This window comes from Phoca vitulina, unplaced genomic scaffold, assembly GCF_004348235.1.
Source record: "Phoca vitulina isolate PV1807 unplaced genomic scaffold, GSC_HSeal_1.0 scaffold48, whole genome shotgun sequence".
Lineage (NCBI taxonomy): Eukaryota > Metazoa > Chordata > Mammalia > Carnivora > Phocidae > Phoca > Phoca vitulina.
The window spans coordinates 5,176,667-5,203,901 of record NW_022589751.1 but is presented as its reverse complement, the minus strand read 5'-3'; the positions used below and the strand labels follow the sequence as shown (position 1 = coordinate 5,203,901).

General features: G+C 39.8%; 2 protein-coding genes across 4 annotated transcripts in view; one reads left to right on the top strand and one right to left on the bottom strand.

The window, feature by feature from the left end:
- The window catches only part of PCGF5 (polycomb group ring finger 5), a 115,634-nt gene that overhangs the window by 47,763 nt on the left and 40,636 nt on the right, over positions 1-27,235 (bottom strand). For 2 of the 3 annotated variants that reach the window (XM_032432598.1, XM_032432600.1), the window contains exons 2-3: positions 17,477-17,770; positions 366-462 (exon numbers count right to left, since the gene is read on the bottom strand). In XM_032432598.1, coding sequence (XP_032288489.1) covers positions 366-462; positions 17,477-17,588 — 209 coding nt within the window. In that variant the 5' untranslated portion in view covers positions 17,589-17,770. Of the gene's footprint in view, positions 1-365; positions 463-17,476; positions 17,771-20,204; positions 20,295-27,235 lie in introns of those variants that run through there. The other variant, XM_032432599.1, reaches the window with a different exon arrangement.
- On the top strand, positions 19,714-26,934 carry LOC116649486 (basic proline-rich protein-like). The gene is made up of 2 exons (XM_032432333.1): positions 19,714-20,544; positions 26,797-26,934. The coding sequence occupies exons 1-2, from the start codon at positions 19,714-19,716 to the stop codon at positions 26,932-26,934; spliced, it is 969 nt and encodes a 322-aa protein (XP_032288224.1).

The window sequence follows — 27,235 nt, the reverse complement described above, 5'->3', positions numbered from 1 at the left end:
TATACAGACTTATTTTTAAATTCCTCTTAATAAAATGCTTTAAAATGAAACAAAATGCTTAAAATGAAAATTAAAAAATTCATAAAACCTGTATCAACTGATTCAAGGTGCTAACAAATATTATGATGCATAATAAAACATATTAAGAGTTCATATAATTTGGGTGCCTAGGTTAAGCGGCTGCCTTCGGCTCAGGTCATGATCCCAGAGCCCGGGATCCAGCCCCACATCAGGCTCCCTGCTCAGCGGGGAGTCTGCTTCTCCCTCTGACCCTCCCCCATCTTGTTCTCTCTCTCTCTCTCTCAAGTAAATGATTAAAATCTTTTAAAAAAAAAAAGAGTTCATTATAAAGTATATTTACTTACCTCAACATTTCTAATGGATTTGTCTCATGCACTTGGTTGCCACACCTTGGACAGTCATTGCTATCTTCAAAGTGCTGGACAATACAAGTCTTACAGACTAAGAAGAAAGAAGATATTAGATTAAAATGCATCATTTGAACTTAAACTAAATGTAATCAGAAACAGTCCTTCAGAATTGCCTATTACAGGCAGAATACTATTCTTTAACCAAACTTTATAAAACTTAAAATTCTAACACTGTAAAAAAAAAAACAAAACTGAAACGAAGCTTATAGTCAACTATATAAAAAGTATATACTACTCTGCTGATTGCTTTCTTAAATATATCCATAAACCAAATAACTTATTCATATTACTATGGAAAATCTGGTGTGTTTACATAAAACAGTAGTTCTTCTCATTTAAAGAAGGACAAAGAAAGGTATAAACTAGTAAGTCTGCAGTGACTTCTTTTGAATGCAACATAAATAGTTCTTAATAAAACTGGAGAGTTTTCAACATGTTTGGATTACTTTCTTTTGGCAGGGTGCTCCTGGGACAAACAGGGGGTTACAATGGAACTTCTGGCCTTTGCAGAGCATGATGAGTCTGTGCTCATAATTCCATGGAGCATGAAGCATGGGTAGTGGCATCAAGTTGGTACAAAGGCATGAGAGGAAAAGTAGAACGACAACTGAGAAACTGACAGGGATAAGTAAGATTTTAAGTAAATATTCTGAACAAAGACAATAGAAATATGATTTGTGGATTTTTGGCTACTAGCCCATAGAGCCTACACTTCCTCTAATAGTACGAATCTTTCTGGCTATGAATCTCTCTCACCTTTTCCCTAAGTTTTTATTACCTACTATGTCAACTGTCTTGCCCTAAACCTTAAACATATTTACAGCACCTGAACTATAAAAATTTTTTGATCTAATTCCCTATCCCAATACCCCCCATTTTATTACTCTGTATATTCTGAAATTTTCACCTGCTACAGATCAGCTCCTCCAACTCCTTTTCAATTCCACTGTAAATTATCTCTTTTCCCCCTCCTCATGCCCCACACTACCTAAAAGAAGTAAAGGTTTATCTAAACAATTGATCAAAAGTAAACACTAGGATTCTTCTGAGATTAGGTCTGAAAATTCAAGCATATCCCATACGCTGGTCAGAGCAACAACGGTCAGGGAAGAATTCTACTAGGTATCTAATTTTAAAGTCATTAGTATATATACAGAATGGTATCTTGGTATTTCCTTTCATGTACTCATAGATTCAACAGACACTGAAGGCCATGCACTGTACTAAGAGTTGGGGATGTAGAGATAAACAAAACAAAGTCCATACCTTTATGGAGCTTACACTCTATTTGGAAAGGCAAACAAAGAATTTTAGTTAGTAACACGTGATATTTACAAACAAGCAAACAAAAGGTAGATAGAGTATTAAGCACCAGCAGCCGTTTTAGAGTGGCCACGGGAGGACTTTCTGAGATGACATGTGAGCAGATTTTTTTTGTTGGCTAAGAACACCCGAATCCCATTTTCTCTACCTCTTTTTACCATTACATACAGCTTTAAGGACAATAGCCCTTCATTAAAATTCTCAAATTTGGATGAAAGACAGTATCAGAAAACCTTAAAAATTAAAGGGCTTAGATATGAATACTTCCTCTGTCTTCCAAATCTCTTGGCCCCAAAAAGGTTCTTCATGTCTTTTAAAAAGTCAATGTTTGGGAAGGGAGGACTTTTTTGGTAAGCTATACTGAAGTGGAGAACAGAGAAGCTGAATTCTTTTAAAAGATTGCTGGTATTTGCTCTTTTCCCGGGACACTAGATAAGTCTCTGAAATTTGGGAAAGAAGGCAAAAAGGACAGATAAGACGCAAGAATGAAGAGTATTACAAAGCCTGATCCTATCCTGAATCTCTGATCTGACCCTGGAGCTCTGATCCTTGTGGTTCAAAAGGTTTATCATACTCAAAGGGTTCAGGAATTCCTGGCTGTCTACCAGCCTTGGCCCAAATAGAGGCACGTGACATGCCCAGAGCAAGTCCTCATCCAGGTCAGCCAAAAGACTAAGGGAAGAAGCCTCTCTTCCCAGGGCCTAAGATACTAATCTAGGTTGCTAACGGAAGAAATATAAGGCTCATCCATCCAGACATGCATACAATTTCAAGAATAAGGCTGTGTTCACTGCTTACGGTGAAGGCAGCACCAGTGCCCAAGGATGCTGATGAGGAATCTTCATCAGCATCTAGATCTGGACTGTCCAATATGGCAGCCACTAGCCCCATGTGGCTGAGCACTGGAAATACTGCTAGTTCAAGTTGGGATGTGCTTTCAGTGTAAACTGGACATCAGAATTCAAAGACTCAGCATGAAAAAAGTAATCTCATCAATTTTATATTAATCACATGTTATGATATTTTAAACGTACTGAATAAAATAAAATATATTAAAATTAATTTCATTTGTTTCTTGTTTTAAAATGTGGCTACCAGAAAATTTAAAACTACACTAGTTGCTCACATTTTACTTCCACTGAACGAGTGCTGTTTTAGAGGGATGCAGAAAGCCCCATTGGGGGGTGAATTTATTTTTCACAGCAACATCTGAGATACAGTACTTTATTCTACTTTTGAATATGAAGAAGAGGTTTCCACAGGCTAGGTTACCTGCCTACTCTGATGAATGGCAGCACAGAGACTTGAATCCAGGTTTTCTGATATGAAATCACAAATTTTATGTCAAATTTTAAAGATTTTTAACTTTACAAAGGAAAAGAATGTTATATAAAAATACCAACTGTATCAGGCACCACCCTAAATGCTTCATTTATTTAATTCAACACTATTTAATAATTTAACCCTCATTAAAGCCCTATTAGGTAATATTATTAGGCCTCTTAACGGCTGAAGAAACTGAGAACTTTAGTAATTTGCCAAAAATCACCGAGTAAGTAAGAAAAGCCAGGGTTTGAATCAAGAGCCCATTTTCTTAACTAACACATGCCTATGTGACACATTTTCTTCTAATTTTATTTCTATAGGCCTATAATATGTAGAAAAAGAATGCCTTATCCCTTAATTTGGGAACCTGAAAAATGTCTGTTTGTAGAATTAGATCTCCTTTTAAGCTAAATATTTTGCACAAAATAACCCCCTTAAGCAGCTTATTTATTCCTTTAAAAAAATAACTGTAGAAAATACATTTTCCACATGCTTTTAAAAGCTGTTAAATAAAGCACAACCTAATATGAATTAGAACCTGAGAAAATCCAGACCAGAATTTCAGTGAAACTGAAAAAAGTAAAAGGAGGATTTGCTTTCCCTTAGATGCTTAAAAAACCCATCATTACAAAACTGACCTTTGATTCTTAGTTTATAATTTTGTTTGTACTAGCTGGAAAACTAATTTTTAAAATATCTTAAAGATTTAATACAAAGCTTTCTAACTGCTCAACAGCTGTACTGGTTAATTCAACTGGTCCAAGAAAGATGTTGAGGGGCGCCTGGGTGGCTTAGCCGGTTAAGCGTCTGCCTTCGGCTCAGGTCATGATCCCAGGGTCCTGGGATCGAGCCCCGCATCGGGCTCCCTGCTCAGCGGGGAGCCTGCTTCTCCCTCTCCCTCTGCCTGTCTCTCTGCCTACTTGTTCTCTCTCTCTCTCTGTCAGATAAATAAATAAAAATAAAATCTTTAAAAAAAAAAAAAAAAAAGAAAAGAAAGATGTTGAAAAAGTCCCCGCTTGTGGTTAAGACTGTGTATGAAGACCAACTACAGTTTTCACTCTCACCAGCTACTACAGACAGGTGCTGTAGCCACAAGAAATACCTGAGTCAGGAAGGGAGTTCGGCTCACCAAAGATATCCCTAGTTGGAAAAACACCTAAATAGCAACAAGTGCTAACATTTACTGAACACTAACCAAATAGCAGGCTCTGGGCTCAAGGCTTTGTGTGGATTATAGGATGGACTTTTACCACCCCCTTTGGCAAATGAGAAATGCAGTACTGGAGAGCCTGAGCAGGCGGCCCACAGCTGGGCAGCTGTGTAGCAGAGGCGATATACATCCTCAAGCTGTGCAGCTCCAGGCCTAATGCAACACATCTTAATGTCAATAACACTTGGTCCCTGCATTAAGATTTCATATTTTTAACTGATGTTTATATTTAGCCCATCACAAACAGCATTAAACTTCTGCCTAAAGCTTACTAAGACCGAATCTTTCCTTTGACCATTTCTTACATATTGAACTAGATTGTTGTACAAATTAATACAGTAAGAGTCATTTGTCACCTAAAGCAGTGGTTCTTTTTCGGGGTGTATAGATATAAAATAAAATATTACCCAGTCATAAAAAAGAATGAAATCTTGCTCTTTACAACAACATGGATGGACCTACAGGATGAGTGAAATAAGTTAGAGAAAAACAAATACCAAATGACTTCACTTATATGTGGAATCTAAAAAGAAAAATAAAAAGGAACAAACAAAACAGAAACAGATTCATAGGTAGAGAAACAAACTGATGTTGCCAGAGGGGAAGAAGGTGGGGGGGGGGGGAATGAATGAAATAGATGAAGGGGATTAAGAGGTACGATCTTCCAGTTATAAAATAAGTAAGACATGGGATGTAATGTATAGCATAAGGAATATAATCAATATTACTGTAACAACTTTATACGGTGACAGATGGTAACTAGGCTTATTGTGGTGACCATTTCGTAGCATTTCTAAACATCAAATCACTATGTTATATACCTAAGACTAATACAATATTGTATGTCAATTATTCCTCAATAAAAATGTTTTTTAAAAAAGCAGTGGTTCTCAAATCACCACAATCACCAGTGAGATTTTTTTAAAAAAACAGGTTCGTGAACCACATCCGAGACCAATTAAATCTGAATCTCTGGGAGATTAGCACCAGGATTCTAACTTTGCAAAGCTCTCTCACTGAGGCAGCCAAAAAAGAACTGGGAAATCCTGACCAAGGATTCAGTCAGAAGTCACTTTATTATTCACCATTAGGAAATAGTACTGTCACAGGATAAAACATATTCAAAGGAATATGGGATTGGGATGCCTGGGTGGCTCAGTCAGTTAAGCGTCTGCCTTCGGCTCAGATCATGATCCCAGGGTCCTGGGATGGAGTCCCACATCGGGCTCCCTGCTCAGCGGGGAGCCTGCTTCTCCCTCTGCTGCTCCCCCTGCTTGTGCGCTCTCTCTCTCTCGGACAAATAAATAAATAAAATCTTAAAAAAAGAAAAAAGGAAGACAAGAATATGGGATTAATGTACTCTTTCCTTATAATGCAGATTTACGTGAGAAGCCAGGTAGTACAGCAAAGTTGTTCTAGATAAAAATAATCTTGAAGCAGACTGCCTGGATCTGAATTCCAGTTCTCTCATTAGGCAAATCACTTACTTTATGTTTTTATGTACAAGGGAGATAGCAAAGGTTCCTATCTCCCAGGATTCTTGTGAAGATTAAATGAGATAATATATGTAAAATGTATAAATGAGTGTTGGAGAACTTGTAAATATCCAGTACATGTGAGCTATCACTATATATTAGATCACTGCATGAGCATGAAACAATTAAGGGGGATAATCGGAGTAACTGAATATTGAATGGCATCAGACTATGATTAGTTTCATCTGTCCATCTTAAATAACAGATGATCTTCCTAATGGAACTTGAAATGTCTATCATGTATTGGTATTAATCCTCTGCAGCCATGTCCACCCTAGAGATAGTCTTGCAATTCAAGTATGATATTTATGACACACTCCTTCGCCTGAATGGAAACTGCTGATCTCTACATGTGTGGTATTTCTTTTTCTGGGGTGGAGGGTCCAAGATTAACCAACATGTCTCCATTATACATTCCTTCCTTAACTTCTATGTTTAATATAATTCCCAGCATAGTCCCACTGGTCTAGGCCTTACCATGTTCTGTCTCTTCCTGATCACTTTGCACATACCTCCTCTGAAGTATGATCATCTGTTGATTTCATAGTTTAACTACAAGGGGTATCTATCCTACTTTCTTATTTTCAAATTCTTTTTTTTTAGAGAGCGGGAGATAGAGAAAGAGGGAGAGAGACAAAGAGGGAGGGGAGAGTAAGAGGGGGGAGAGAGAGAGAGGAGGGGGAGAGGGAGAGAGAATCTTAAGCAGGCTCCACACCCACCCTGGAGCCCAGAGGGCGGGGAGTGATCTGGTGACCCAGAGATCATGACCTGAGCCAAAATCAAGAGTCAGACGCTTAACCGAATGAGCTACCCAGACACCCTTATTTTCAAATTCTTGGTGGAGGGGGTTCTTCACAACAGGTACAAGGACCATTTGTTGTTGCTATCTTGGGTGTATGGTCCACCCACATCTCTTATGTATTACAGAGAGCTAGCTTCCCAGCTTTGATGACACAAGTAATCTATACAAATTTCTCTTCATGAGCACTAATTCTGCTATCACTGATAATAAAACAATATTCTTTTCTTTCGTGTCCTTGGTGTAGTCATTCATTAGTAATGCCCTGTTTATTGAAAATGATCAAATGCTGACTTCCTTTGTTAAAATCATCTGAATGTGTTAGTTTTATCTGTTAACACAGAAGCATGCTTTTTCTTCTTTCCTTAAGCACATCACTATCTTTATATGCCCTTCTTGATAGCACTCACTTGATACAGTTTGCCTTTGAAACATTTATCTATTATCTGCTAACAGTCTATAAGTAAACCATGGTCATCTGCAAAGAGAAGAGGCATCAGTTTCCTGCTTTTGATACATATTCTTAATGTGTGAAACTGACATTTTTATAAAAGTCTTCCAGAATAGCTATAATTTGCTTCTATGAGACAGTGTCTTCTGGTTTTACTTACCTAAGGAACTAACAAATATCTTTATTTCTCTTATGTTATACATGGCACATTTCTTTTAAAGGCTTACATGAGTTGCAATTTCATGGAGAACACTAAGGACAGCATTCCTTTCTATTGGAGTAGAATGCTTTATTATTGTCTCTACGGGACAGAGGAACAGGCAGCAAAGCAGAGTTTTCTGAAGAGGGTCAGGATAGAATCTTGGGATTTAAGCATGGTAGTGGGATCTTAGACCAAATAGACCAGGAGACCAAAAGGCACAGAAAGGCTGGAAAGGTTACCCCACTTCCACAGACATGTTTAAGGAGTCAAGTACCACTCCAAGGTCAAGGTAGAGTCTGGTAGCTCAGTCAGTGCAGGGCCGCCCTCATTCCCCTCCTTATCAACAGAAATTTCGTGATCATTCAAAATAATCACTTCCTTACACATGTTTTTGAATAGCTCTGCTGTTTTCTATTTCACCCCTTCTGTCTGTCTCTTATTTCAGCAAACTTGGCTCATTTAAACTATTACACTCTGGCTAAATCCAACTCTCTACATACTCCGCTTCTACAGGATTATAGCAGAACACTGGGAGAAACACATGCACCATGCTGATTGGTCTCTCACCTTAAATTCTTGACCATGAACACCACTGGGTGCCGCATCTGCTGGGCAGTCACACTCAATGCCCCAAGTCCATTATGCTCTTTGCTAATACTTCATACCTTCTCCTCTCCTCAAATCCCCAACATTTCCTCCCCATCCTCACTTTCCACTGATGACCTCACTTCCTTTTTACTGAAAGCAAAAGGAAAAAAAGAAAAAAAAACTGAAACAAAGAGTTCATACCACCACATCTATTTACTTACTAGCATGTATACTTTGTGCTCTTGCCTATCTCCAAAACATTCATGTGCCTATCTAAAGCCAATCTCTGCCTGTGCACTAGATCCCCTCCCAATGATCCAAGAACATTGCTCCAGTGCTTCTCCCCTTTCACTTACATTTGTCTTTTGCTGAGATTCCCATCAACATTCAAACATATTATGTTTCTACCTTAAAAAACAAAAACCAAAAAACTTCTGTTGACCCTACCTACTTCCCTTGTGAGCTATCACTCCATTTCAGAGGTACATACACTCACTCCCCAACACCTCTCTTCCCAATTTTTTCACCCTTTCTTTACCTTCATTAAGGTTAAATACATATATAATCACAGTATAATTATCAAAACCAGGAAATTAAGAAATTTCCATCCTCTCACACCTATCCAGACTTTCGCTCCTGACCACTCCATGGAAACTGCTCCACAAGATTATCTGTGACCTCCATGTAGCTAAACCTAGAGGTCTAGTCTCAGTCCCATCCTACTCAACACAGCTGATTTAGTCGACTCCTCCTCCTTGACATGATATGCAGTTTTCCTCCAAACTCATGCCTACTCCTCTCCTTCTTAAAGCCCCAGGGTCAGTCCTTCACCTTCTTCTCTATTTACACTCATTCCCTTGGTGCTTCCATTGTTGACAAACTATATGCTCATAAACTCCAGACTCATATGTCCACCTCCCAACTAGCTATCTCTTTGGATGTCTCACAGCTTACATTCATTTTCCAAAAATTAACTACCTGATCTTCCACCCTCAGTTTTTCCTATATGATTTGATGATTATCTTTATCCTTCAAATTTCTGAGGCCAAAAATCTTGAAGTTTTTTTTTAAGGATTTTATTTATTTATTTGAGAGAGAGAGAGAAAGCGAGAGCACACAAGCAGGGGGAGTGGCAGGCAGAGGGAGAAGCAGGCTCCCCACTGAGCTGGGAGCCCGATGTGGGGCTTGATTCCGGGACTTGGGATCATGACCTGAGCCGAAGGCAGACACTTAACCAACTGAGCCACACAGACACCCCCTGAAGTTATTCTTGATTCCTTTTTCCTAATGACAGTTCATTAGCAAATACAACTCTACCCTCAAAATAGAACCAGAATCTGACCACTTTTACCACCACCACCACCACCACACTGGTGTAAGCAGCCTCCTGCTTGGCTTATTGCAATCATTCCTAACAGCTCCATTTTCCAGTAGTAGTCTGAATGATGCTTTTAAATATAAGTCAGATCATGTCATTCCTCTACTCAAAACCCTGCTGAAATGGGTCTTCATTTCTCTCAGAGTAAAAGCCAAAATCCTTAAAATGGCCCTACAAGAACTGTGCACTGTGCCTGTGGCCCACATCCACCCCATTACCTTTCCCAACTCTCCTTCGCTCACTGCCGTCCAGCCACACTGGCCTCCTGACCATTTCTCAGCATGACAGGCACATGCCTGCCTTAGAGCCTTTGTTCTTGCTATTTCTCTACCTGAAATATTCTTCCCTCGGATATGTGATTAGCTAACTCCTTCACCTCTTTAAGTCTGTTCAAACGTCACTTAATGAGGTCTATCTGAACACAGGCTTATTTTTTAAATTGTAATATCTCACTGACTGCCAATTCCCTTTACCCAGCTTGACTTTCTTTTTTTCTATAGCATTTAGCATCTTCCACTATACACTATGATTTACCTATTGCCTACTATACTGCCTCATGTGTCCCAGGGGCCCAGTATAGTACCTGGAGGAGGAGGTGCTCAGTAAATATTTATGGAATAAACAAGGACACAAGGGTTAGGAATCACAGAGGGAGGCAGGATTTTAGGGCCTATAGTGTCCTTTTGTAGTCAAGTTAGAAATCAGCCTACATTTTCAACTTAGGTAAGGGAAGAGATTCTGAGTTTACCAGTAAATTTTTTTGACAATTAAAAAAAGAGTTAATTCAACAAAAATCTGTTTTAGTTTTCTAAAATACAATGATAATTTTCTGCTGAGTAAAGAAATTCAGTGGTTGAGCATTCTGAGAGAACAAAGCTTTGTCCACTGGTTTTTAAATTATTCATACAATATAGTAGTCTGGTAAAAACCAGTATGTTATAAAACATCAGTAGCTTTTTAAGTCTTCAAAGTATCCAAACAGAAATTATCTTCTGTCTTTTCTATATGTTTGAACTGTACTTATTCATAATGTTTACATTCAACCACTGTGCCAGACTTTTTTTTTAAATAAACTGTATTTACATAGGCACAGAGAGAGAATGCTAGCGGGGCTTGGGGGGCAGAGGGAGAGGGAGAGAGAATCTTAAGCAGGCTCCACACTCAGCATGGAGCCCAATGCACAGCTCACCCTGAGATCATGACCTGAGCCAAAATCAACAGTTGGACGCTTAACCGACTGAGTCACCTAGGTGCCCCTGTGCTAGACTCTTAAACATACCCGTACACTAAACATGATTTCTAACTCTGAATAATTACACATTTTAGGGTACATATTTTTTCTCAATCCATCAGTGCTATCAGTTCCAAATGATTATGACCTATATATAATTTATTCTCAGAAGCCAATATAAGACGATTTCATTTTTTAATTTGTTATCCCCTAGTTTAGTCTTTGAGTGTCCACTATGATGCTTTGCTCAACTGTTTAAACATTCTTTACTATCTAATGCAGTTTCAAAAGCTAAAAGAGCCATAAATTTAATTTTTCTTTAGCATTATTGCTAATAATAGACACCTAGACTGTTTAAGACCTATAATTATTCTTTCTTATTTAAAAAGAATCATCAAAATGAATGCTATAATCACTTTCATGAATGAATGACTAGTTTCTGCCAAAATATTGTTTGAAACATGTAACATCAGTGTACCAATGATCTCATTTCTAATACAATCCTGAAACATTGTACTTGCAACCTATTGAGACTTTAAATATAATTTCTAATTAGGCCTTTGATTTTTATTCTAAAAACAAGTCTTGGCCCTAAAATTTGATTTTTATAAAAAATACATTATTGGAAAATTCAATTTATATCTTTTCTTCATTATAATGGCTATTTATTCAGAATTAATAAATTCATATCATGATTGGGTACATAATGACAAGTATACTGTCATGCAAACATAGCTGGAAGAGGCTATATAATATATATATATATATATATATTTAAATTCACCTGTTTGCTTGAAAAAATTTCAGAAAACAAAACCAAGCAGAAAGAAGAAAAAATAAAATTAGGAAAATGTCATAATTTATTATGAAGATATGCCAGAGTCAGATGTCCAGGATTCAGAACCCAGCTCCAGCATTTATTAGCTTTGTTACTTAACCTTTCTGAGTTCTGTCTCTGAAAAATACTGAATAAAATCTGAAATACTCTTCCTTCAAACCTTCTCACAACTTGCTCTTTCCTATTATTTTAGTCTCTGCTCAAATGGTAACTCCCAAGAAAGACCTTTCTCTGTTTTATTTTTTTCTCATAGCATTTGTTATACATAACATCTGAAATGATACTGTTTACTTGCTTATTTTCTGTCTCTCCTATTAGAACACAAGTTCCAGGAGGGCACAGACTAGGCCGGTCTTGTTTATTGCTGTGTTTCCACAGGCTAGAAGAATGACTGGCACAATGTAGGTGCTAATAAACATCTGTTGAATGATTAAATAATATCACCTAACTAGAAGGGTTCTTGGGAAGATTAAATAAGATAATAAATGTAAAGCTCATGACCACAAATACAACAAACAATAAATAACAGCTATTAGTTTAACTTTTATTAGCATTTATTTTAATTACGGAATGATTTAATTACAGCATGATTTAATTACTGTCTGATTATAAACTGCCTGGCTGAAGTATTCCAGTATTATAAATGTCTGGTCATGAGCTGTGCTTTTCAAACTCGTACACCACAGAATCACCTGAAGAGCTTCTTATTATACGGATTTCTGGCCTTCTCCCCAGAGATTTTGATTCAGCAGATCTATGGTAAGGCCCAAGAATTTGCACTTTTAACAAGTTCCCAGATGATGTTGCTGCTGGTGGATGCTGCTAGTCTGGAGACTGCACTGTGAATAGCAAGTGTATGTAGCCTAAGGTTTTTAAACATTAAACATCTACACATCAAGAGATCTCTGTACCTTAAAATACTTGTGTTTTTATGATACTTGTTCCAAAACAATAAATGGTTAGTCATACCTAAATTTTATCATCTTCTGATTAAGTTGTTCCTTCATGTTTACTATCACATAAAATCACCAAGTCCCTTAACTGTCACATCAACTATACTTAATTATCAATTAATCTGTCTTCTTTGCATAAGTTAAAAACTAAGTACAACAACGTTTTCCCAAAGAATTCGTTCTTAGTGAAGGGATTACTGCCACAATCTCTGAAAGGGCACAAAGAAGAAAGCCTTCCTTTCCTGTACCACAGATTTCTATGTCTAGAACCCTCTTTTCTTTTTTCCCCGAGGAAAGAGTCATCAAATTCTTAAAGAGGCCTCTAACCACAAAAGAGTTAAGAACCAATGCACTGTATTCTTCACATTTTAGCTGCTGGAACAAAGCTCCTTTGTTTTTAGGTTAAGTGAAAAGTCCTTCATTTTAAGTCACCAACCTATACAACCACAAGCAAACATACTCTAAGCAACCTCAGAAAGTTTCTGAGGATCCTGGTGCAAGAGACAGAGCATCCTTTAATCTAGAACTGCCAATCTCTGGTCTCCAATCTAGCATCTCTCCATAAGACCTACATGGCTTCCACCTATGTTGTAGAAGACAGTTTTTCAAGACATAATTCCTAATTGACATTGCCTACATGCCTTTCAAGCTACCTATTATTGCATGTGAATCTTTAAAAGGAAAAACAGTAAAATAATCAACAAACTGGCCATTTATTTATTCACTTAATCATTTATTAAGCACTCAAGTACCAGGTACCAAGGATACATGTAACCCAAATTTGCCTGTGGTAACAGGTAGGTGGCATATCTTGGAGGAGATGAGTTTTAAAGGATGGGTAATGGCTAGCTGGGCATATAGGAAAAGTGCATTCTAAGCAGAACACACAGCTGAACCAAGTATGTACATGTGTGTGCAGTAGGTGGTAAGGGAGGAAGTGGTGGGCATAGCTAAGTAGCTTTAATTTCTCCTGAGGGCACTAGGATATCTTTAGGAAATTCTGGAGTGGCTGAAAAGTGAGTGATGAAGACAGTACCTGTTTTAAATGATCACACCTTGACACAGGTTAGAAGTGGGCTGCAGTGACTGGTGAGAAGTAATGAGGGCCTGACAGAACAGTAACAAGGGGGTGGAAGTGAAGGGACAGATTTGAGAGATATTAAACAGAGAGATCAGACAGGACTTGGTCCCCATTTTGTTAGGGAGGATAAAAGGAGTCAAGTGTTTGGGATAACTGAGTGTTGGCATCCCATTCATTCATTTTTAGACATGCTGAGCCCCAGGTGGCTTTAGGACATCCAAGTGCCCATCCAATAGGATTCTGAAACTCAGAAGAAAGGTCTATGCCAGAAATAAAGATTTGGGAGACATCAGCACATGCAGCTGAAGTCCCAGAGTAGATGAGCTCACACAGAAAAAAAAAGATCCAAATACACATGTAGAAATTTCTTCTCGGCTTATGAGAAGTTTTTCTTGATAGAGTTTAAGTTCCAAATTTGTCTTTTTTACCACTCTACCCCAGTGGCTAGCAAAGTACCTGACAACTAATTATTTTAAGTAATTCAATTATTATTTGGGTAGACATGTTTATTTCCTTAGGTTTTTTGGTTTGGGTTAAAATTATCTCACAGACCTATAACCATGGTTAATGTGGATTTAATTCATCTAGCATGAAGTGACCATTTAAAGCTAAAACTCATTTCTGTTTTAATTTTTACCTCATTTTAAAATTTTATTTTTTTATCAAGTGTCCTTAGCCTGCTGAAGAGAAATGGTGTTAACAGGTGACGTATGAGTCTACTTAAAGATGGGGCTTTTATAAGCATTTGTTTTGTTTTCCTGTTTTTTTGTTTTTTTGCAACTCCTTGCCAGGAGCCTGGGACGCAGTCTGCCCTGCCATCTCTACCTCTCCCATCCTTCCAAGTGGCTCTTTCTCTTTCTTCCACACAGCTCTAGTGCTAACAACATCAAGGGCTACTATAGTCAGTCATCCTGCTGGTCCTGTTGGCCCTTTTTTGTACATCGATAGGGAAGCCAGCCAGGCAACGTTAGCTCCAGAATTTCTCAGTGGGAGAATGAGAGAGCATCAACCTATCTGATTTGAGGAGGAGAGAGGAAGAGATTAAACGCATTTGCAGGGTATTTTGAAGGAAGAGTCAAGTAACTTCATTTATCCCTATCAAAGCAAGGAGAACCACTCATGATCCCTACCTCCCACCCCATTGCACCTCTACCGCAGCCAGGCCCAAGCATACTCATGTCCTTGTCAGGGAAGGCCAAGGCCTATGGCTTTAGAAATTTTAAAAAGCACTCTAGTTTTTTCTCTTGCATGCTATTCTGCTGCAATATCCTGACCCATACCTGCTACTATATCATTCTGTTTATTAGTTTCATCACACTTATCAGCATCCACAGTTATTTCATATATTTCTTAACTTGATTACTCGGTCTTTCTTCATTTGACCAGAAAGTCCAGAAGGGCAGACTCCATGTCTGGTTTTGCTCACCAATAATAAAGCTCCACTTACGTATTTCAAATTTGAACAGTAAGACTAAAATCTTTATATTTTATTATGAATTTCATAATAAGAACTATGTTTTACTCATTCTTTACTTACAGTAAAAACTCACAAAATCATAGTATTTGTACAAAGTTATTTTAATAAGATATTCTTTTTATTTGCCTAAATCAAGATAAAAAATATTATGGTGTACTACACTGTCACTTAACATTTCTCACTTTTCTCCTGTCCCATTTGGCCATCTGACTTTTCTATTTCATACTATCTCAAATCACAGTATCATTATATTTGACCCACATTATACATAAGAAAACTGGGTAAGATCAAAGACCCAACCAATGACTGAGGAACATCGTTTCACAGTACTGTTTATTTTATCATTACAAATAGGAGGATACTTTGCAAATGGGATAGTTTTTGCCTACAAGCCTTAATATAAATACAAACAAAATAATAACCAGAAATCCAGGGACCAGAAAGTGCACAAAGATGAGTACTACAGGATCCTCAGGTCTCCACAGACACCAGGTTGACTACCTGACTCCTTCATCATTTACTCTACTATTCTGTACTCCTGCTGATGATAAAGGTCACATTTATGATTCACCACTGTCTTTTAATTCCACTTTGGCCATGTACATTCTCTCCCAGTAAAGGGGCTTGATGACAGGCAAGGAGTTTTTCAGGTTAAGATGACTTGTGTGGTTAAACTGTCACTTACCCCTTTAGACTTTAAACTGCTGTTGCAAACATAAACATAGCCCTTGCTTATAACCTGTTTATACTTCTGGAATCTTTTGTTTTCCTCCAAAAAAGTGGCATTTAAATTGAGATTTCGTTATGCCCCAGAGAAAATTTTCTTTCAGAAAAACAGATATAAAATCTGCATTAGAAAGGCAGAAACTGGAGAATCTGGGCCTTCTTCTCATCTTCCAGAGTTGACAGTTTTTGCTGGAGAAATCCAAACATGAAAATAATGCACAAGTGTTAGAAGGAGCAAAACAAAACAGACTGTGGACCATGTCCAGGTACCATGGATAGTACAGCAAGAAACATGGAGTATAACAGAAAGTCCTTGCCCTAGAGTAGCCACATCCATTGGCCCTTCCTCCAAAATACATCCACAATCCAATCACTCTTCCCAGGCTCCAATCTCACACCTCGTTACTCTGGTTGAAGACTCTATAATCTTTCAGCTGACCTGCAGTGACCGCTGTTGCATAAACCTTCCAAGGACATTCCTGCCTCAAGGCCTTATACTTGCTTTTCCCTCTGTCTAGAATGCTCTTCCCATATATAGAGCCACAGAGCTCAGTTCCTTCAGGTTTGTGTCCAAATGTCATCAAAGAGGTCAACCCCGACACTCTATGTAAAATAACATCCTATCTACAACCCTTCTTTGTTCCCTTCATAGCATTTATCACTATCTAACATGGCACGTTTATTATCAGTTTCACCCACTAGAATGTTAAACTTCTCGAGAGCATAGATTTTTGACTATCTTGTTCACTGCTGTATCCTTTCTGTCTGGAATGGATGGTGCCTGGCACACAGTAGGTATTCAATAAATATTTGTTCGATGATATTTAACTGGCAAACGTTCAAGTTAAATAATGATACAGGGCAACAGTAAATTAATATTTCAAGATAGTTCATAGTTAATTGCTAATTGAATAGCATAAGCCAGTAATACCCAAAGGTAACATATATCACCATCACTTGGAAAGATTTACACATGCATGAACCTCACCACCATTGATCCACCAAACCTTCTTCTCTGATAGGCCAGGTGAGAAAGAAACCTGATATGAGTTCCACAGATATGATCATATTAGAACAGAGATTTTCAAACTTGATCATGCTTCAGAATCACCTAGAAGGCTTACTGAACACGGATTGCTGGGCCCACTCCCAGAGTTTCTGATTCAGTAATTCTGAAGTGGGGCCTGATAATGTGCATTTCTAACAAGTTCCCAGGTGACACAGAGGCTGCAGGTTTTTTAGTCAAAGGGTACAAAATTTCAGTTAAACAGATGATTAAGTCCTAGAGATCTACTGCACACAATAGCCTATAGGTAGTATTACTGTGTTGTAGGCTTAAAATTTACTAAGAGGGTAGAATTTAAGTGTTCATGTCACAAAAATAATAATAATAAGAGCAAGGGAGAAAACTTTTGGGGGTAATGGATAGCTTTATGGCATAGATGTGGTGATGGTTTTATGGGTCTATACTTATCCCTAAACTCATCAAGTTGTATACATTGAATATGTACAGTTTTTTTGTATGTCAACCATACCTCAATAAAGGATCTAAAAAAGCCAATGAATTAAAGTATGCATACCCAAACAAAACCTGTGAGCAGATCAATTCCTTCAATATAATTTTTTAAAATAAAAAACCTAAAATAGTTCACTTTTTAAAAACTATAAACAATAATAACATGTTCATGATTTTTAGAACATTAAAATTAGATAAATGTCAACTATTATATAATAATACAAGAAAAATTTCATGCCACCGGTATCCCAATGACAAATTCAATCCTGAAAATAAATTCAAAGTTAGGATGATTCTTGGAATACTCGTTTTGAAAGTGAAAATCTAGATATAAAAACAAAATGTGGTAGTTTTAAAAGAACTAGTGTAACCCATAACTTCTGATGGGTAAAGGACTTAAAGAATACTTACAGGTATGGAGGCATTCCGTCACTGTAGTTGGCTTGATCAGGTACCCTTTACAGATGTAGCAGGTGATATAAGGATTGAAATCTTTCACCAAGTGTTTCCTTTGGGTAGCCATTCGTGGTTAGCTAGGACTGGCTTTAGTAGTTCAGGCAAAGAGGGGTAGTAAGTGGATGAAGTCTGATCCCAGGAGCTGGTGTGGAGTTCCCAACTGGATGTCCTGAGGCATGAGAACTAACATCCAGATTTATCATGAGATCGCTGGTCATCACTCCTTTTGGTGGTTCTGCTTTCCCATATCTGTTTCCACAGTATTTTAAAAAGATAAGAGAAAAAGGTGTCAAATTCCTCATAGTATATTAATAACATATTAGCAGCGTTACATGCTCCAAATTAGGCAAACGGGTGAATAGAACATGTCTCTTACTGTCACATTAATTTGTAAACCTGCTATGATTTAATTCAGGATAATGCCAAATTCATCCAATCCTGGAGCCTTAACTTTCACCTCTATACAAATGACACCCAAAGCGATTAATTCCAGTTTTGATATCTTTACCTCTTCAGTAATGCATTTTAGCTATCTGCTCGACTGCTCTATTAGGAGTTCTTGCCAATACAAGTTTCTCTACCAATACGCTTCCTTTTTTTTTTTTTTTTTAAAGATTTTATTTATTTATTTGACAGAGAGAGACACAGCGAGAGAGGGAACACAAGCAGGGGGAGTGCGAGAGGGAGAAGCAGGCTTCCCGCCAAGCAGGGAGCCCAGGACCCTGGGATCATGACCTGAGCCTAAGGCAGACGCTCAACGACTGAGCCACCCGGGCGCCCCTCTACCAATATGCTTCCTATTTCCATTTTGTACCCCACATCCAGTCAGTGAAATCAAGTTGATGTTCTTTTTCATTTCATCCATAGCCACCCTACTTGAATATTACCTCTACACCTGCAGTCCATCTTACATTCTACCAGCTTTATTTTATTCTATCACATTTGGGTCCTCTTACAAACAGAAAGACATTTAAATTCCTTAGCTTGGGCGCCTGGGTGGCTCCGTCGTTAAGCGTCTGCCTTCGGCTCAGGTCATCATCCCAGGGTCCTGGGATCGAGCCCCGCATCGGGCTCCCTGCTCTGCGGGAAGCCTGCTTCTCCCTCTCCCACTCCCCCTGCTTGTGTTCCTGCTCTCGCTATTCTGTCAAATAAATAAATAAAATCTTTAAAAATAAATAAATAAATAAATAAATTCCTTAGCTTTCCATGTAAGACCTTGCACAGGCTGACCTTAGCATACCCTTCAACACTTTTCTTTAGGCAAACTAAAGGATCACGCTCTCACAGTCCATTCTGCAGGGTCTATATACCCTCTGTCCAACAAGCCCTTCTGTCTAAATCCTACCTATATCCTTTGGAAACCCTTCTCCAAAGTTATCCTCAGTATATTCTCTTCTCAGGTTTAATCCTTACTTCTCTTTTGTTACATTTTCCTTTTGATTTATAGTTATATTCATTCTTTATGTCCTCTATTAGACTATACAATCTTTGATAGAAACCAATCACGTTTAGTAAATGTATAACCTGGGCTACGTTACTTATCCTCTAAATGTTTTTTTCTAAACTATAAAATAAACATAAAAGTGCCAGCTCCCTAGAGTGGTGAGGATTAAATGCGACCATATACATAAAGCTAGCACACAGTAAAAGCTAAACGTCATTATTTTTTTTCCAGAAATGTTTAGCATTGTTGGCTGCTACATGGGGTTGCTAAAGAAAAAATAAAGTTTAAAAGGTTTCTTACAAACAAATGTGTTCTCCGAGAAAACACAGCATGAAAGAAGGTACTGATTTCCTAAGTTAATCCTATAAACAGGAACTTTTCTCCTATCTTAGCTGTTAACTCACAGATACAAAGCAACCACAGAGGCAAAAGGCATCATTCCATGGACACATCTCCATTAAGAATGTGCACGGAGTAGGTTCTGCGTGATATCATCCTACCCGCTCAGGAAAGTTGTGCCGAGGGTGTAACACAAAAGGAGCATAAATAACAGCCAAGGGGGTCTGGGTTCTGGTCCTTAGCCCTGTATGACCTTTCAGTAAGGCATTTAATATCCGTGCCTGGGCCTCGGCTTCTCCTCTATACATCGGGACTAACGGCCCTGCCTTTTCCACAGGTTTGCCAGGAAGCTCCAGAGTTAGAGAAAGTCTTCTGAAAGAGGAAATGCACGGTCCCGACCTCGGGTGGTATGAAGAGAGTAAGCCACAGAGTCCTGTCACCAAGACAGTTAAAGGAAGCAAGTACTTGCAGTGACGGGGCGGCACGGAACTTTTCCGCGTCCTCCGGCGGGACCCGGCGGCACGGCCCTGGGCGGTCCAAGCACAAGTCCGCCCCGCCCGCCCGGCAGGTGCGCGGGCCCGGGCCCGGAGGACGCGCCGCTCGGGCCGGGCCGGGCCGGGGCTACGCGGGGGAAGGCGCGCCGCCTCTCCCGGGGCCGAGCGCCGGCAGCCGGCAGCCCGCCGCCCTCTCCGCGCCCGAGGGCAGGACGCGGCTCCGAAGCCCCCAGATCCACCCCCGGCCACCCCCGTCCCCGTCTCCAAGGGGCTCTCCCAGCTCCAGGCAAGGCCGGCCGCGGCAGGTGCTTGGAGGTGCCGCTCCCGCCCGGGGCGCAAACTTGGGCGGGGAGTGCGGGGGCGGCCGGGGCCCCTCCGCCGCCTCTCAAGCCCGCTCGGTACCTACCCCGCGGCCGCCGCCGCCGCCGCCGCCACCGCCGCTCCTCGCCCGCCAGCGCGCCGGCCGCAGAGGGAAGGAAAGTGAAAGAGAAACAGCGCCCGCCGCGGCCTGGCCGGTCCCCGCGCCCCGTCCGCCCTCCCCCTGCAGGCGGGAGCGCGCCGGCTCCGCGGGGCCACTCGGCTCGGGCCCGATAGGGCGCGGCGGGCCTCGGGGCCCAGGACCGGTGCCGCCTCCAAGGGCAACTCCACCCCCTTCTAACCGCCGGCGCCGCCGGCCGGTCACGCCCCCGGCCACGCCCCCGGCGCCACGCCCGCAGGCCACGCCCGCCTGCCCGCGCTCCTCGCAGGTGCCTTGGCCGCCCCGCCCGCCCCGCTGCCGTGGCTTCAGGGCGACACGTAGCCTTGGCCAAATTTTATCTCGGTTCTTCTCCTCACCACCACCCCTCCCGGTTGTTTTCATCATAACAATGTCTGGTACATTTTCCCTGGTGGATTTAAAAGCAACGGTCAGTGTTGATAATGAGTCACCCTGAGAAACTGCTCAGCTGCGTCTTCCCCAAGCTAGTCCCATCTGCGCGCAGCGGGGACGAAGACATTCCTTGATTTGCACCTTATGTAAAAATCACTAACAAACTTGCTACTCTGGGTGGGTATCGTTGACAACTGTAAGCAAGCAGAAGCGTGGTGGGGGTGGGGGTATGAGTAGAAAGGTAAAGAGTTATTACTATTTGCAAGGTTCAAAACAAACACCCCAGTTCTCTTTCTAGCGGCTCTGAGATCTACAAGAGACCATTCACTGCTAAAGATTTATTCAAAAGCATGCATTAAAGGATTCCTTAACGTCATTCAATCCTATTCTACTGCATTCCCAAAACTTACAAATTTCTACCACAACCACTATTTTGCTAAACATTAAATTAGACCCGGTTCTTTGCTTCTTAGAAGACTGCAATCAAGTAATCCTAGGGTAGCAGGCAAATCGGTGTGGTCTCCACCAGTAAAACAAAAGTTAAAACAAACATCCCAAAGGGAATCAGTAAAGGGTGGTTTCAATTTATGTATTAGAGGAAAAGGTGTTGTAATTACATCATCTTTGCTTCTGCAGAAGTGAGAGCAGTGGGGGCTGGGGAACTGACAGTACTGGGGGTGGGGTGGGGGACTGATGCAAAGTATTTGTTTTATGTCCTATTGACAGGAGCCACGGTCCTTATTATCAGAGGGATAGATTGTGGAGATGGTTCTAGTGGTAAACCAACAAACCCAACAACCACTAGTCCAGCAAACATACAGTTGTTCCAAGATCTATTTCAAATTTGAATACATCAAAGAAGTAGAGAAAGACAGGTTTTAAAAAATATCCAATTTATACTTAAACTTATGTAGAGGGGACATAACATTTAAAAAATACCATTGCTAATATCACAGCAAGAGCAATACATTTTCTCAAACAGCTTTCAAGGACCACATTTTTATAGTCCTTATAAGAACCATTTTGCAAGAGCATACATGCCAATTTCTAAGCTAGGATCGGCTTCAATAAGTCAAGTTAATCACAATGTGCACAGAAAACAAGTTTGGTTAAATGACTTTATAGGTGAAGGGTAATTTCGGATCTTTCATCTCGGAGACTAAACAGATCGATATGTGGAAAGTCACCCTGTTTCAAACAATGGAAGACACTACTGTATATACTATTATAAATTGGCATTTTCCTATTTTGCATCTGAACCTATTTTAAAGAATAACACTTAACAAAGAGGGGGGCTTAAATGTGATTGGTGATGGATAGTAAGTGGGGCTAATCAGCATTCCCTGAGGAAATGAGCTTGAGGATGGATATTAGGAAGGCTTTCCTTAGCAATGGAAGGAGGGGTGAGGAATATGCTAGAGCAGGACCTGAGGATAGGTGTAGAGGTGGCACTGCTGTAACCCAAACTGCAAATGGTGGACTTGGGGGTGGGAGAGAGAATTACAACCTTTGCAAGGAAATGTGTGCCTCGTGTCCCTGGAGGTAGCACAATCTCTAGTAAATTGTTCAGTGGTTTCTCCTTTTCCCTCTTCAGCAACCACCCCACCTGGGAATGCTTTCCAGTAACTCACCTTTTAGTCCTTTGGTTCTGACGGTGGGGCTGCAACAAACCATAGAAGGCTGAATCTGAGAGGGTGGCTCTGATAACAAATCTCAAGTATGAGTGGGACCCTCAAATAAACAAAGGCCTGGAAGCAACTGGATATACAGGACTCGGGAAAAAAAAAGGCAGATAAAAGAATCATCGCTGGGATTCCCCTTATCACGAATCTACTTCAGCCTTCTCATTTTACAAATGTAGAAACCAAGATCCTGAGAAGTGGCAAGTTCATAATCACAGACCTGCTTTTGGTAAAGCCAAGACCAAAACAAAGGTACCAGTTCCATATCATTTACGCTTCTCAAGGGAACTTCATAAGTCCAAGATTTTAAGGGAGGTTTGGTAAGAAACAAATTAACTTGAAAGAAAACAAGGAACAAAGGGAGAGAAGAATGGGTGAAGGGAGAGAGGGAAATAACTGCCTATATGGTATTTAGGAGGGAACTGCCACTGGTGAGTTCCTACCAAAGAAGCGTAATCCCAAAGCAGTAACTGGTTTCATTTGATCATTGATCCAGACTCTCCCAGGGAACCACAAATGGCTCTTGATAACCCTTGAAACTACTTGGAACTATCTGTATACCTAACAAACACTTTCATTACTTTATAGTTTATGTCTAGATTTTTATTTCAGTTAAAGCTGGGTAATGGATGGATAATTCTATACTGAAAAGTTCACATTCTGTCCTTGGCTAATAAATATATTATCAATGAACTGATGTTTAATAGCATAATGCTTAAAAATAGGGTTAGAACTTTACATTTCCCCTGGGATATTAAATGAGATGGCTTTTTCATTATTGTAAATTATTTTATATACCTCAGTATGCTATTTAATCTTTTTATATAGAATATCTCTAACATAAAACTTTCCTCTGTAATCTAAAGTCTTCCTAGAGAGATTTTAGAAAATATTAAAATTTAAAGTGTCCCCCTGGGCCCAAATGTATTTATTTTATAGCCATGGATATTACAGCTCAAAATCTATGACTACCTAAAATCAGTGATGGAGGAATGAGAAGGGAACAGAACCGAAGGACCTCTAATCAACCTCAGCCATGTCTCTTTTTCTTTTAATGCACCCTCCCCTGCAATCAATAATTCTCAAGGACAATGTCTCTTGAATCCTTCCACTTAACCTACTCTGGTTGAGATTACTATCATCTCTACCCTCCATTACTTCAATGAATTTTTAGTTAAAGCTCTTATCTGTCAAACCATTCCCCACAGCATAGCCAGAGGACTAACTACAAATTGGATCATGCTGCTCCGCAGCTTGAAAAAAACCCTGTTCAGGGGCAGCTGGGTGGCTCAGTCGTTAAGCGTCTGCCTTCGGCTCAGGTCACAATCCCAGGGTCCTGGGATCGAGCCCCGCATCGGGCTCCCTGCTTGGCGGGAAGCCAGCTTCTCCCTCTCCCACTCCCCCTGCTTGTGTTCCCTCTCTTGCTGTGTCTCTCTCTGTCAAATAAATAAATAAAATCTTAAAAAAAAAAAAACAAAACCCTGTTCTTAGGCTAACACCCAAACACTTAATAAGCCCATTACAGATCCCCATCACTTCTACAGCCTCTCCCTTGAACTCTATGCTGTAGCACCAATATACATTTTTACCCTCTAGCTAGAAAGATGGGTCTTATTTCCTTCAAATGAGCATCCTGTCCCAATTCCCTCACCCCTCCCCACCCTTGCTAAATCTGGTCAACTCTTGTTTATCCTTCAGGTATCAGACGATATCAAAGGCTACTTTCCCAGACACCTTGACGGTGTTGAAGAGCTTCCTTGATATACATATACCACATACATACATTACAACTCAACTTATTCTCTCAAGTCCCACATCACACTGTCTTGAATTAACTGGTTAACCTCCTACTAGTGTGTAAGCCCAGGGGACCCATTGCTTGATTGTGCTTCACTAGCAGAATGGATGGCAAAATGGTAAGCATTCAAATAAATACTGACTGAAAGCTGGACATTTGCACGCACTCTAAGACATATTCTGTGTATTCTTTCTCTGGTTTCTTCTTGGAGGGATCTTTCCAAAGATATGTTAGGCATAATCCTTGCCATCTAAGACTACTAATTAAAATCACAACAGGGAATAGAGATTTATCCACAAGAAACAATTATGGAGCAATACACCAAATTTATTAATAAAGTGTTAAGTGACAAAAACCCAGCTGAAAGAAGGAGTGCTATTGGTGGTCCGGAAATTAGTCCTGCATGCTTAAGACTCTGCCAGTAATAAAGGCTGCAAGGCAAAATACTAAAAGCTATGGATATGAAAAATAAATGAGAAAGCCAGAAAAAAAAAAAAGAGAAATTAAGTCAATATACCTAAAAGTGAGTACAGATAAATAGCGTTAGGTATAGGGACAAGATTAGTCTATGAAAGACTGTGCAACTAGCTAAATAAATATTGTAAAGTGCCTTAAATACATTATGCTAAAAAGACAAACAAAACTTGTTTTTTTCCCCCCTCTTTTGAGAGGCAGAAAAAACTAGCTGTATTTTCTTAACTGCGATTTCAACAGTTGGCTGGAGCAAGTTCCATTTATACTGGAAGAACAGAGAATGTAACTAAAATAGGTACAGACTATAAGAAAAAAACTGCATTTACTCCAATCACCAGGGCTATGGATACTTTAAAACATGACAAAACCACAATTGTTATTTTGGGAGTTCAGATTAAATCCTTCAGGATCACCAATGGACAAATGACTGACATGCAGAAACTAAGAATAGTTCATCAAATCTGAATGTAGATGATTCTAAGTTAGGAGTGATTATAGAAAAGTTAGGGAAAAAAGCCCTACCAAAAAAATGATATGAAATTCAAATGGGGCAAGTGCAATATAAAACTTTAGTGACATAAACATTCAAATACCAGAGGAGTCTAGGCACATGATTTGAAAAAGTCCTCATTTTACAGGTAGCTGTGGTTTAGAGGAAGGGACACTGGACCTAGCAAGAGAACCTGGTTTGCAGTCAGGGCAAGTCACCTAACTTCCCTTGGCTTCATTTTCTTCCTATGAAAACTGAAATTAGGGGCGCCTGGGTGGCTCAGTTGTTAAGTGTCTGCCTTCGGCTCAGGTCATGATCCCAGGGTCCTGGGATCGAGCCCCGCATCGGGCTCCCTGCTCAGCAGGAAGCCTGCTTGTCCCTCTCCCTCTCCCCCTACTTGTGTTCCCTCTCTTGCTGTCTCTCTCTCTGTCAAATAAATAAATAAAATCTTTAAAAAAAAAAAGAAAAGAAAAAGAAAACTGAGATTAATGTTACCGTAATCACTGGTCTTTTCTTTCTATATTTGTGTGTTATTATAATGAACATATAGAAGATTAAATGAGAGGATAAGTGAAAAAATGTTTCTTAAATTATAAACTGTAAAGGACTGTAAAAATATAAGGTATAAGTGGCAATCTTGCGGACCACCAGCAGTTGAATAGTACCTGGTAATCCTGTACTACCCAGCAGAGGTCCTGGATGCTGAGATAGTTTACAGGATGAATGAGACACTCCAGGCAAGGCAATGGATCTAGGACACAGTATAAAGTAAGGCATGCAATGGTCACAAAGTATTTCTTCCTCTGAACTCAATATTTATCACATCCAATTTTTAAAAACAAGATGGGAAAGCCTAAATATTTCACACTAAACAATTCAAAGACACACAAAGAAAACTAATTCACCCCAAATGTGTAATAATTTGGGTTAGTTCAACAGTGCAGAAGTGTGTGTTAAATCTTTATTTACTCCTCTCCAGTGAAGGGGTAGCAGAAACGTAATGTTTTCCATTAAAATGCAAAATCTCCAGGCGGCGTCACAGTCAAGTCCTCATGAGCCATCACTTGAGTTATGGGTTCCTAGCTCACCAGGATTAGTAGACTTCTTAGTCCAAAGGAAGGGAGAAAGGCCAGGGAAGGACAGGAGGCTTTAGTTATGAAGTTATGACTTCACACTTTAGCAGGATATTAACTCTAATACTTTGCTGGCTGGGAGGTGGGGGAAGCAGCAGGAGGAAGGGGAGTATAACTCAAAGAGGAGGAAAGCAAACCACCAAAGACAACCTTCTCTCTTGTACTTCACAATTCTGTCTTGGACCAAAAACAAAACAAAACAAAACAAAAAACACCCTTGAAAACAAAAAGCAAATTAGTGTGTTCATACTGTCTTCAACTATTCAGACTTAATGACTAAGATACTGATTACTTTGTGTCCAGGTTTGCAGGAAAACTAAGAGAACACTGGCCTAAATTAAACCAGGGCGACATTAAGGTAGATACTCTTAATTCTTGGCCTTCAGGGTGATAAACCCTACAGAAGTTTCAGAAGCTATGATAACTTGTCTGCGATAGTTCAAGAAGAAAGAAACAACATTTGTCTTCAATGGTTTCTTCATTTGTGTCTGCTGAAAGGGGTTATCCTAGCTCACTGGAAAAGCTCCCACCACTTACCAAAACCTCCTAATAGCTTCTTGATGAGAAGCTGAAAAAAGCACTAGCATCCAAGCATCTGAGACTAGATGATGAAGAAGAATACAAGATGGTTCATAGAAAAGTGGTTAACAGCAAAAGCTCCATGATTTATCATTACTGCTGTATCCCTTGAATCAATTCTAAAACATAACAGGATCTCATTAAATATTTGTTGGAATAAATGAATGAACAGATGAACAAGCAAATAAATGAAATCTGACTTTGCAGTCAAGACTGCCAGCATTCAAATTCTGGTATAATCTCTCTCTCTTTTTTTTTAAAGATTGTATTTATTTATTTGAGAGAGAAAGAGAGCATATGAGAGAGAGAGATTGAGATCAGGAGCAGGGGGAAGGGGCAGAGGGAGAAGCAGACTCTCTCCTGAGCAGGGACCCCCCCACCCCCCACCCCATGCGGGACTTGATCCCAGGACC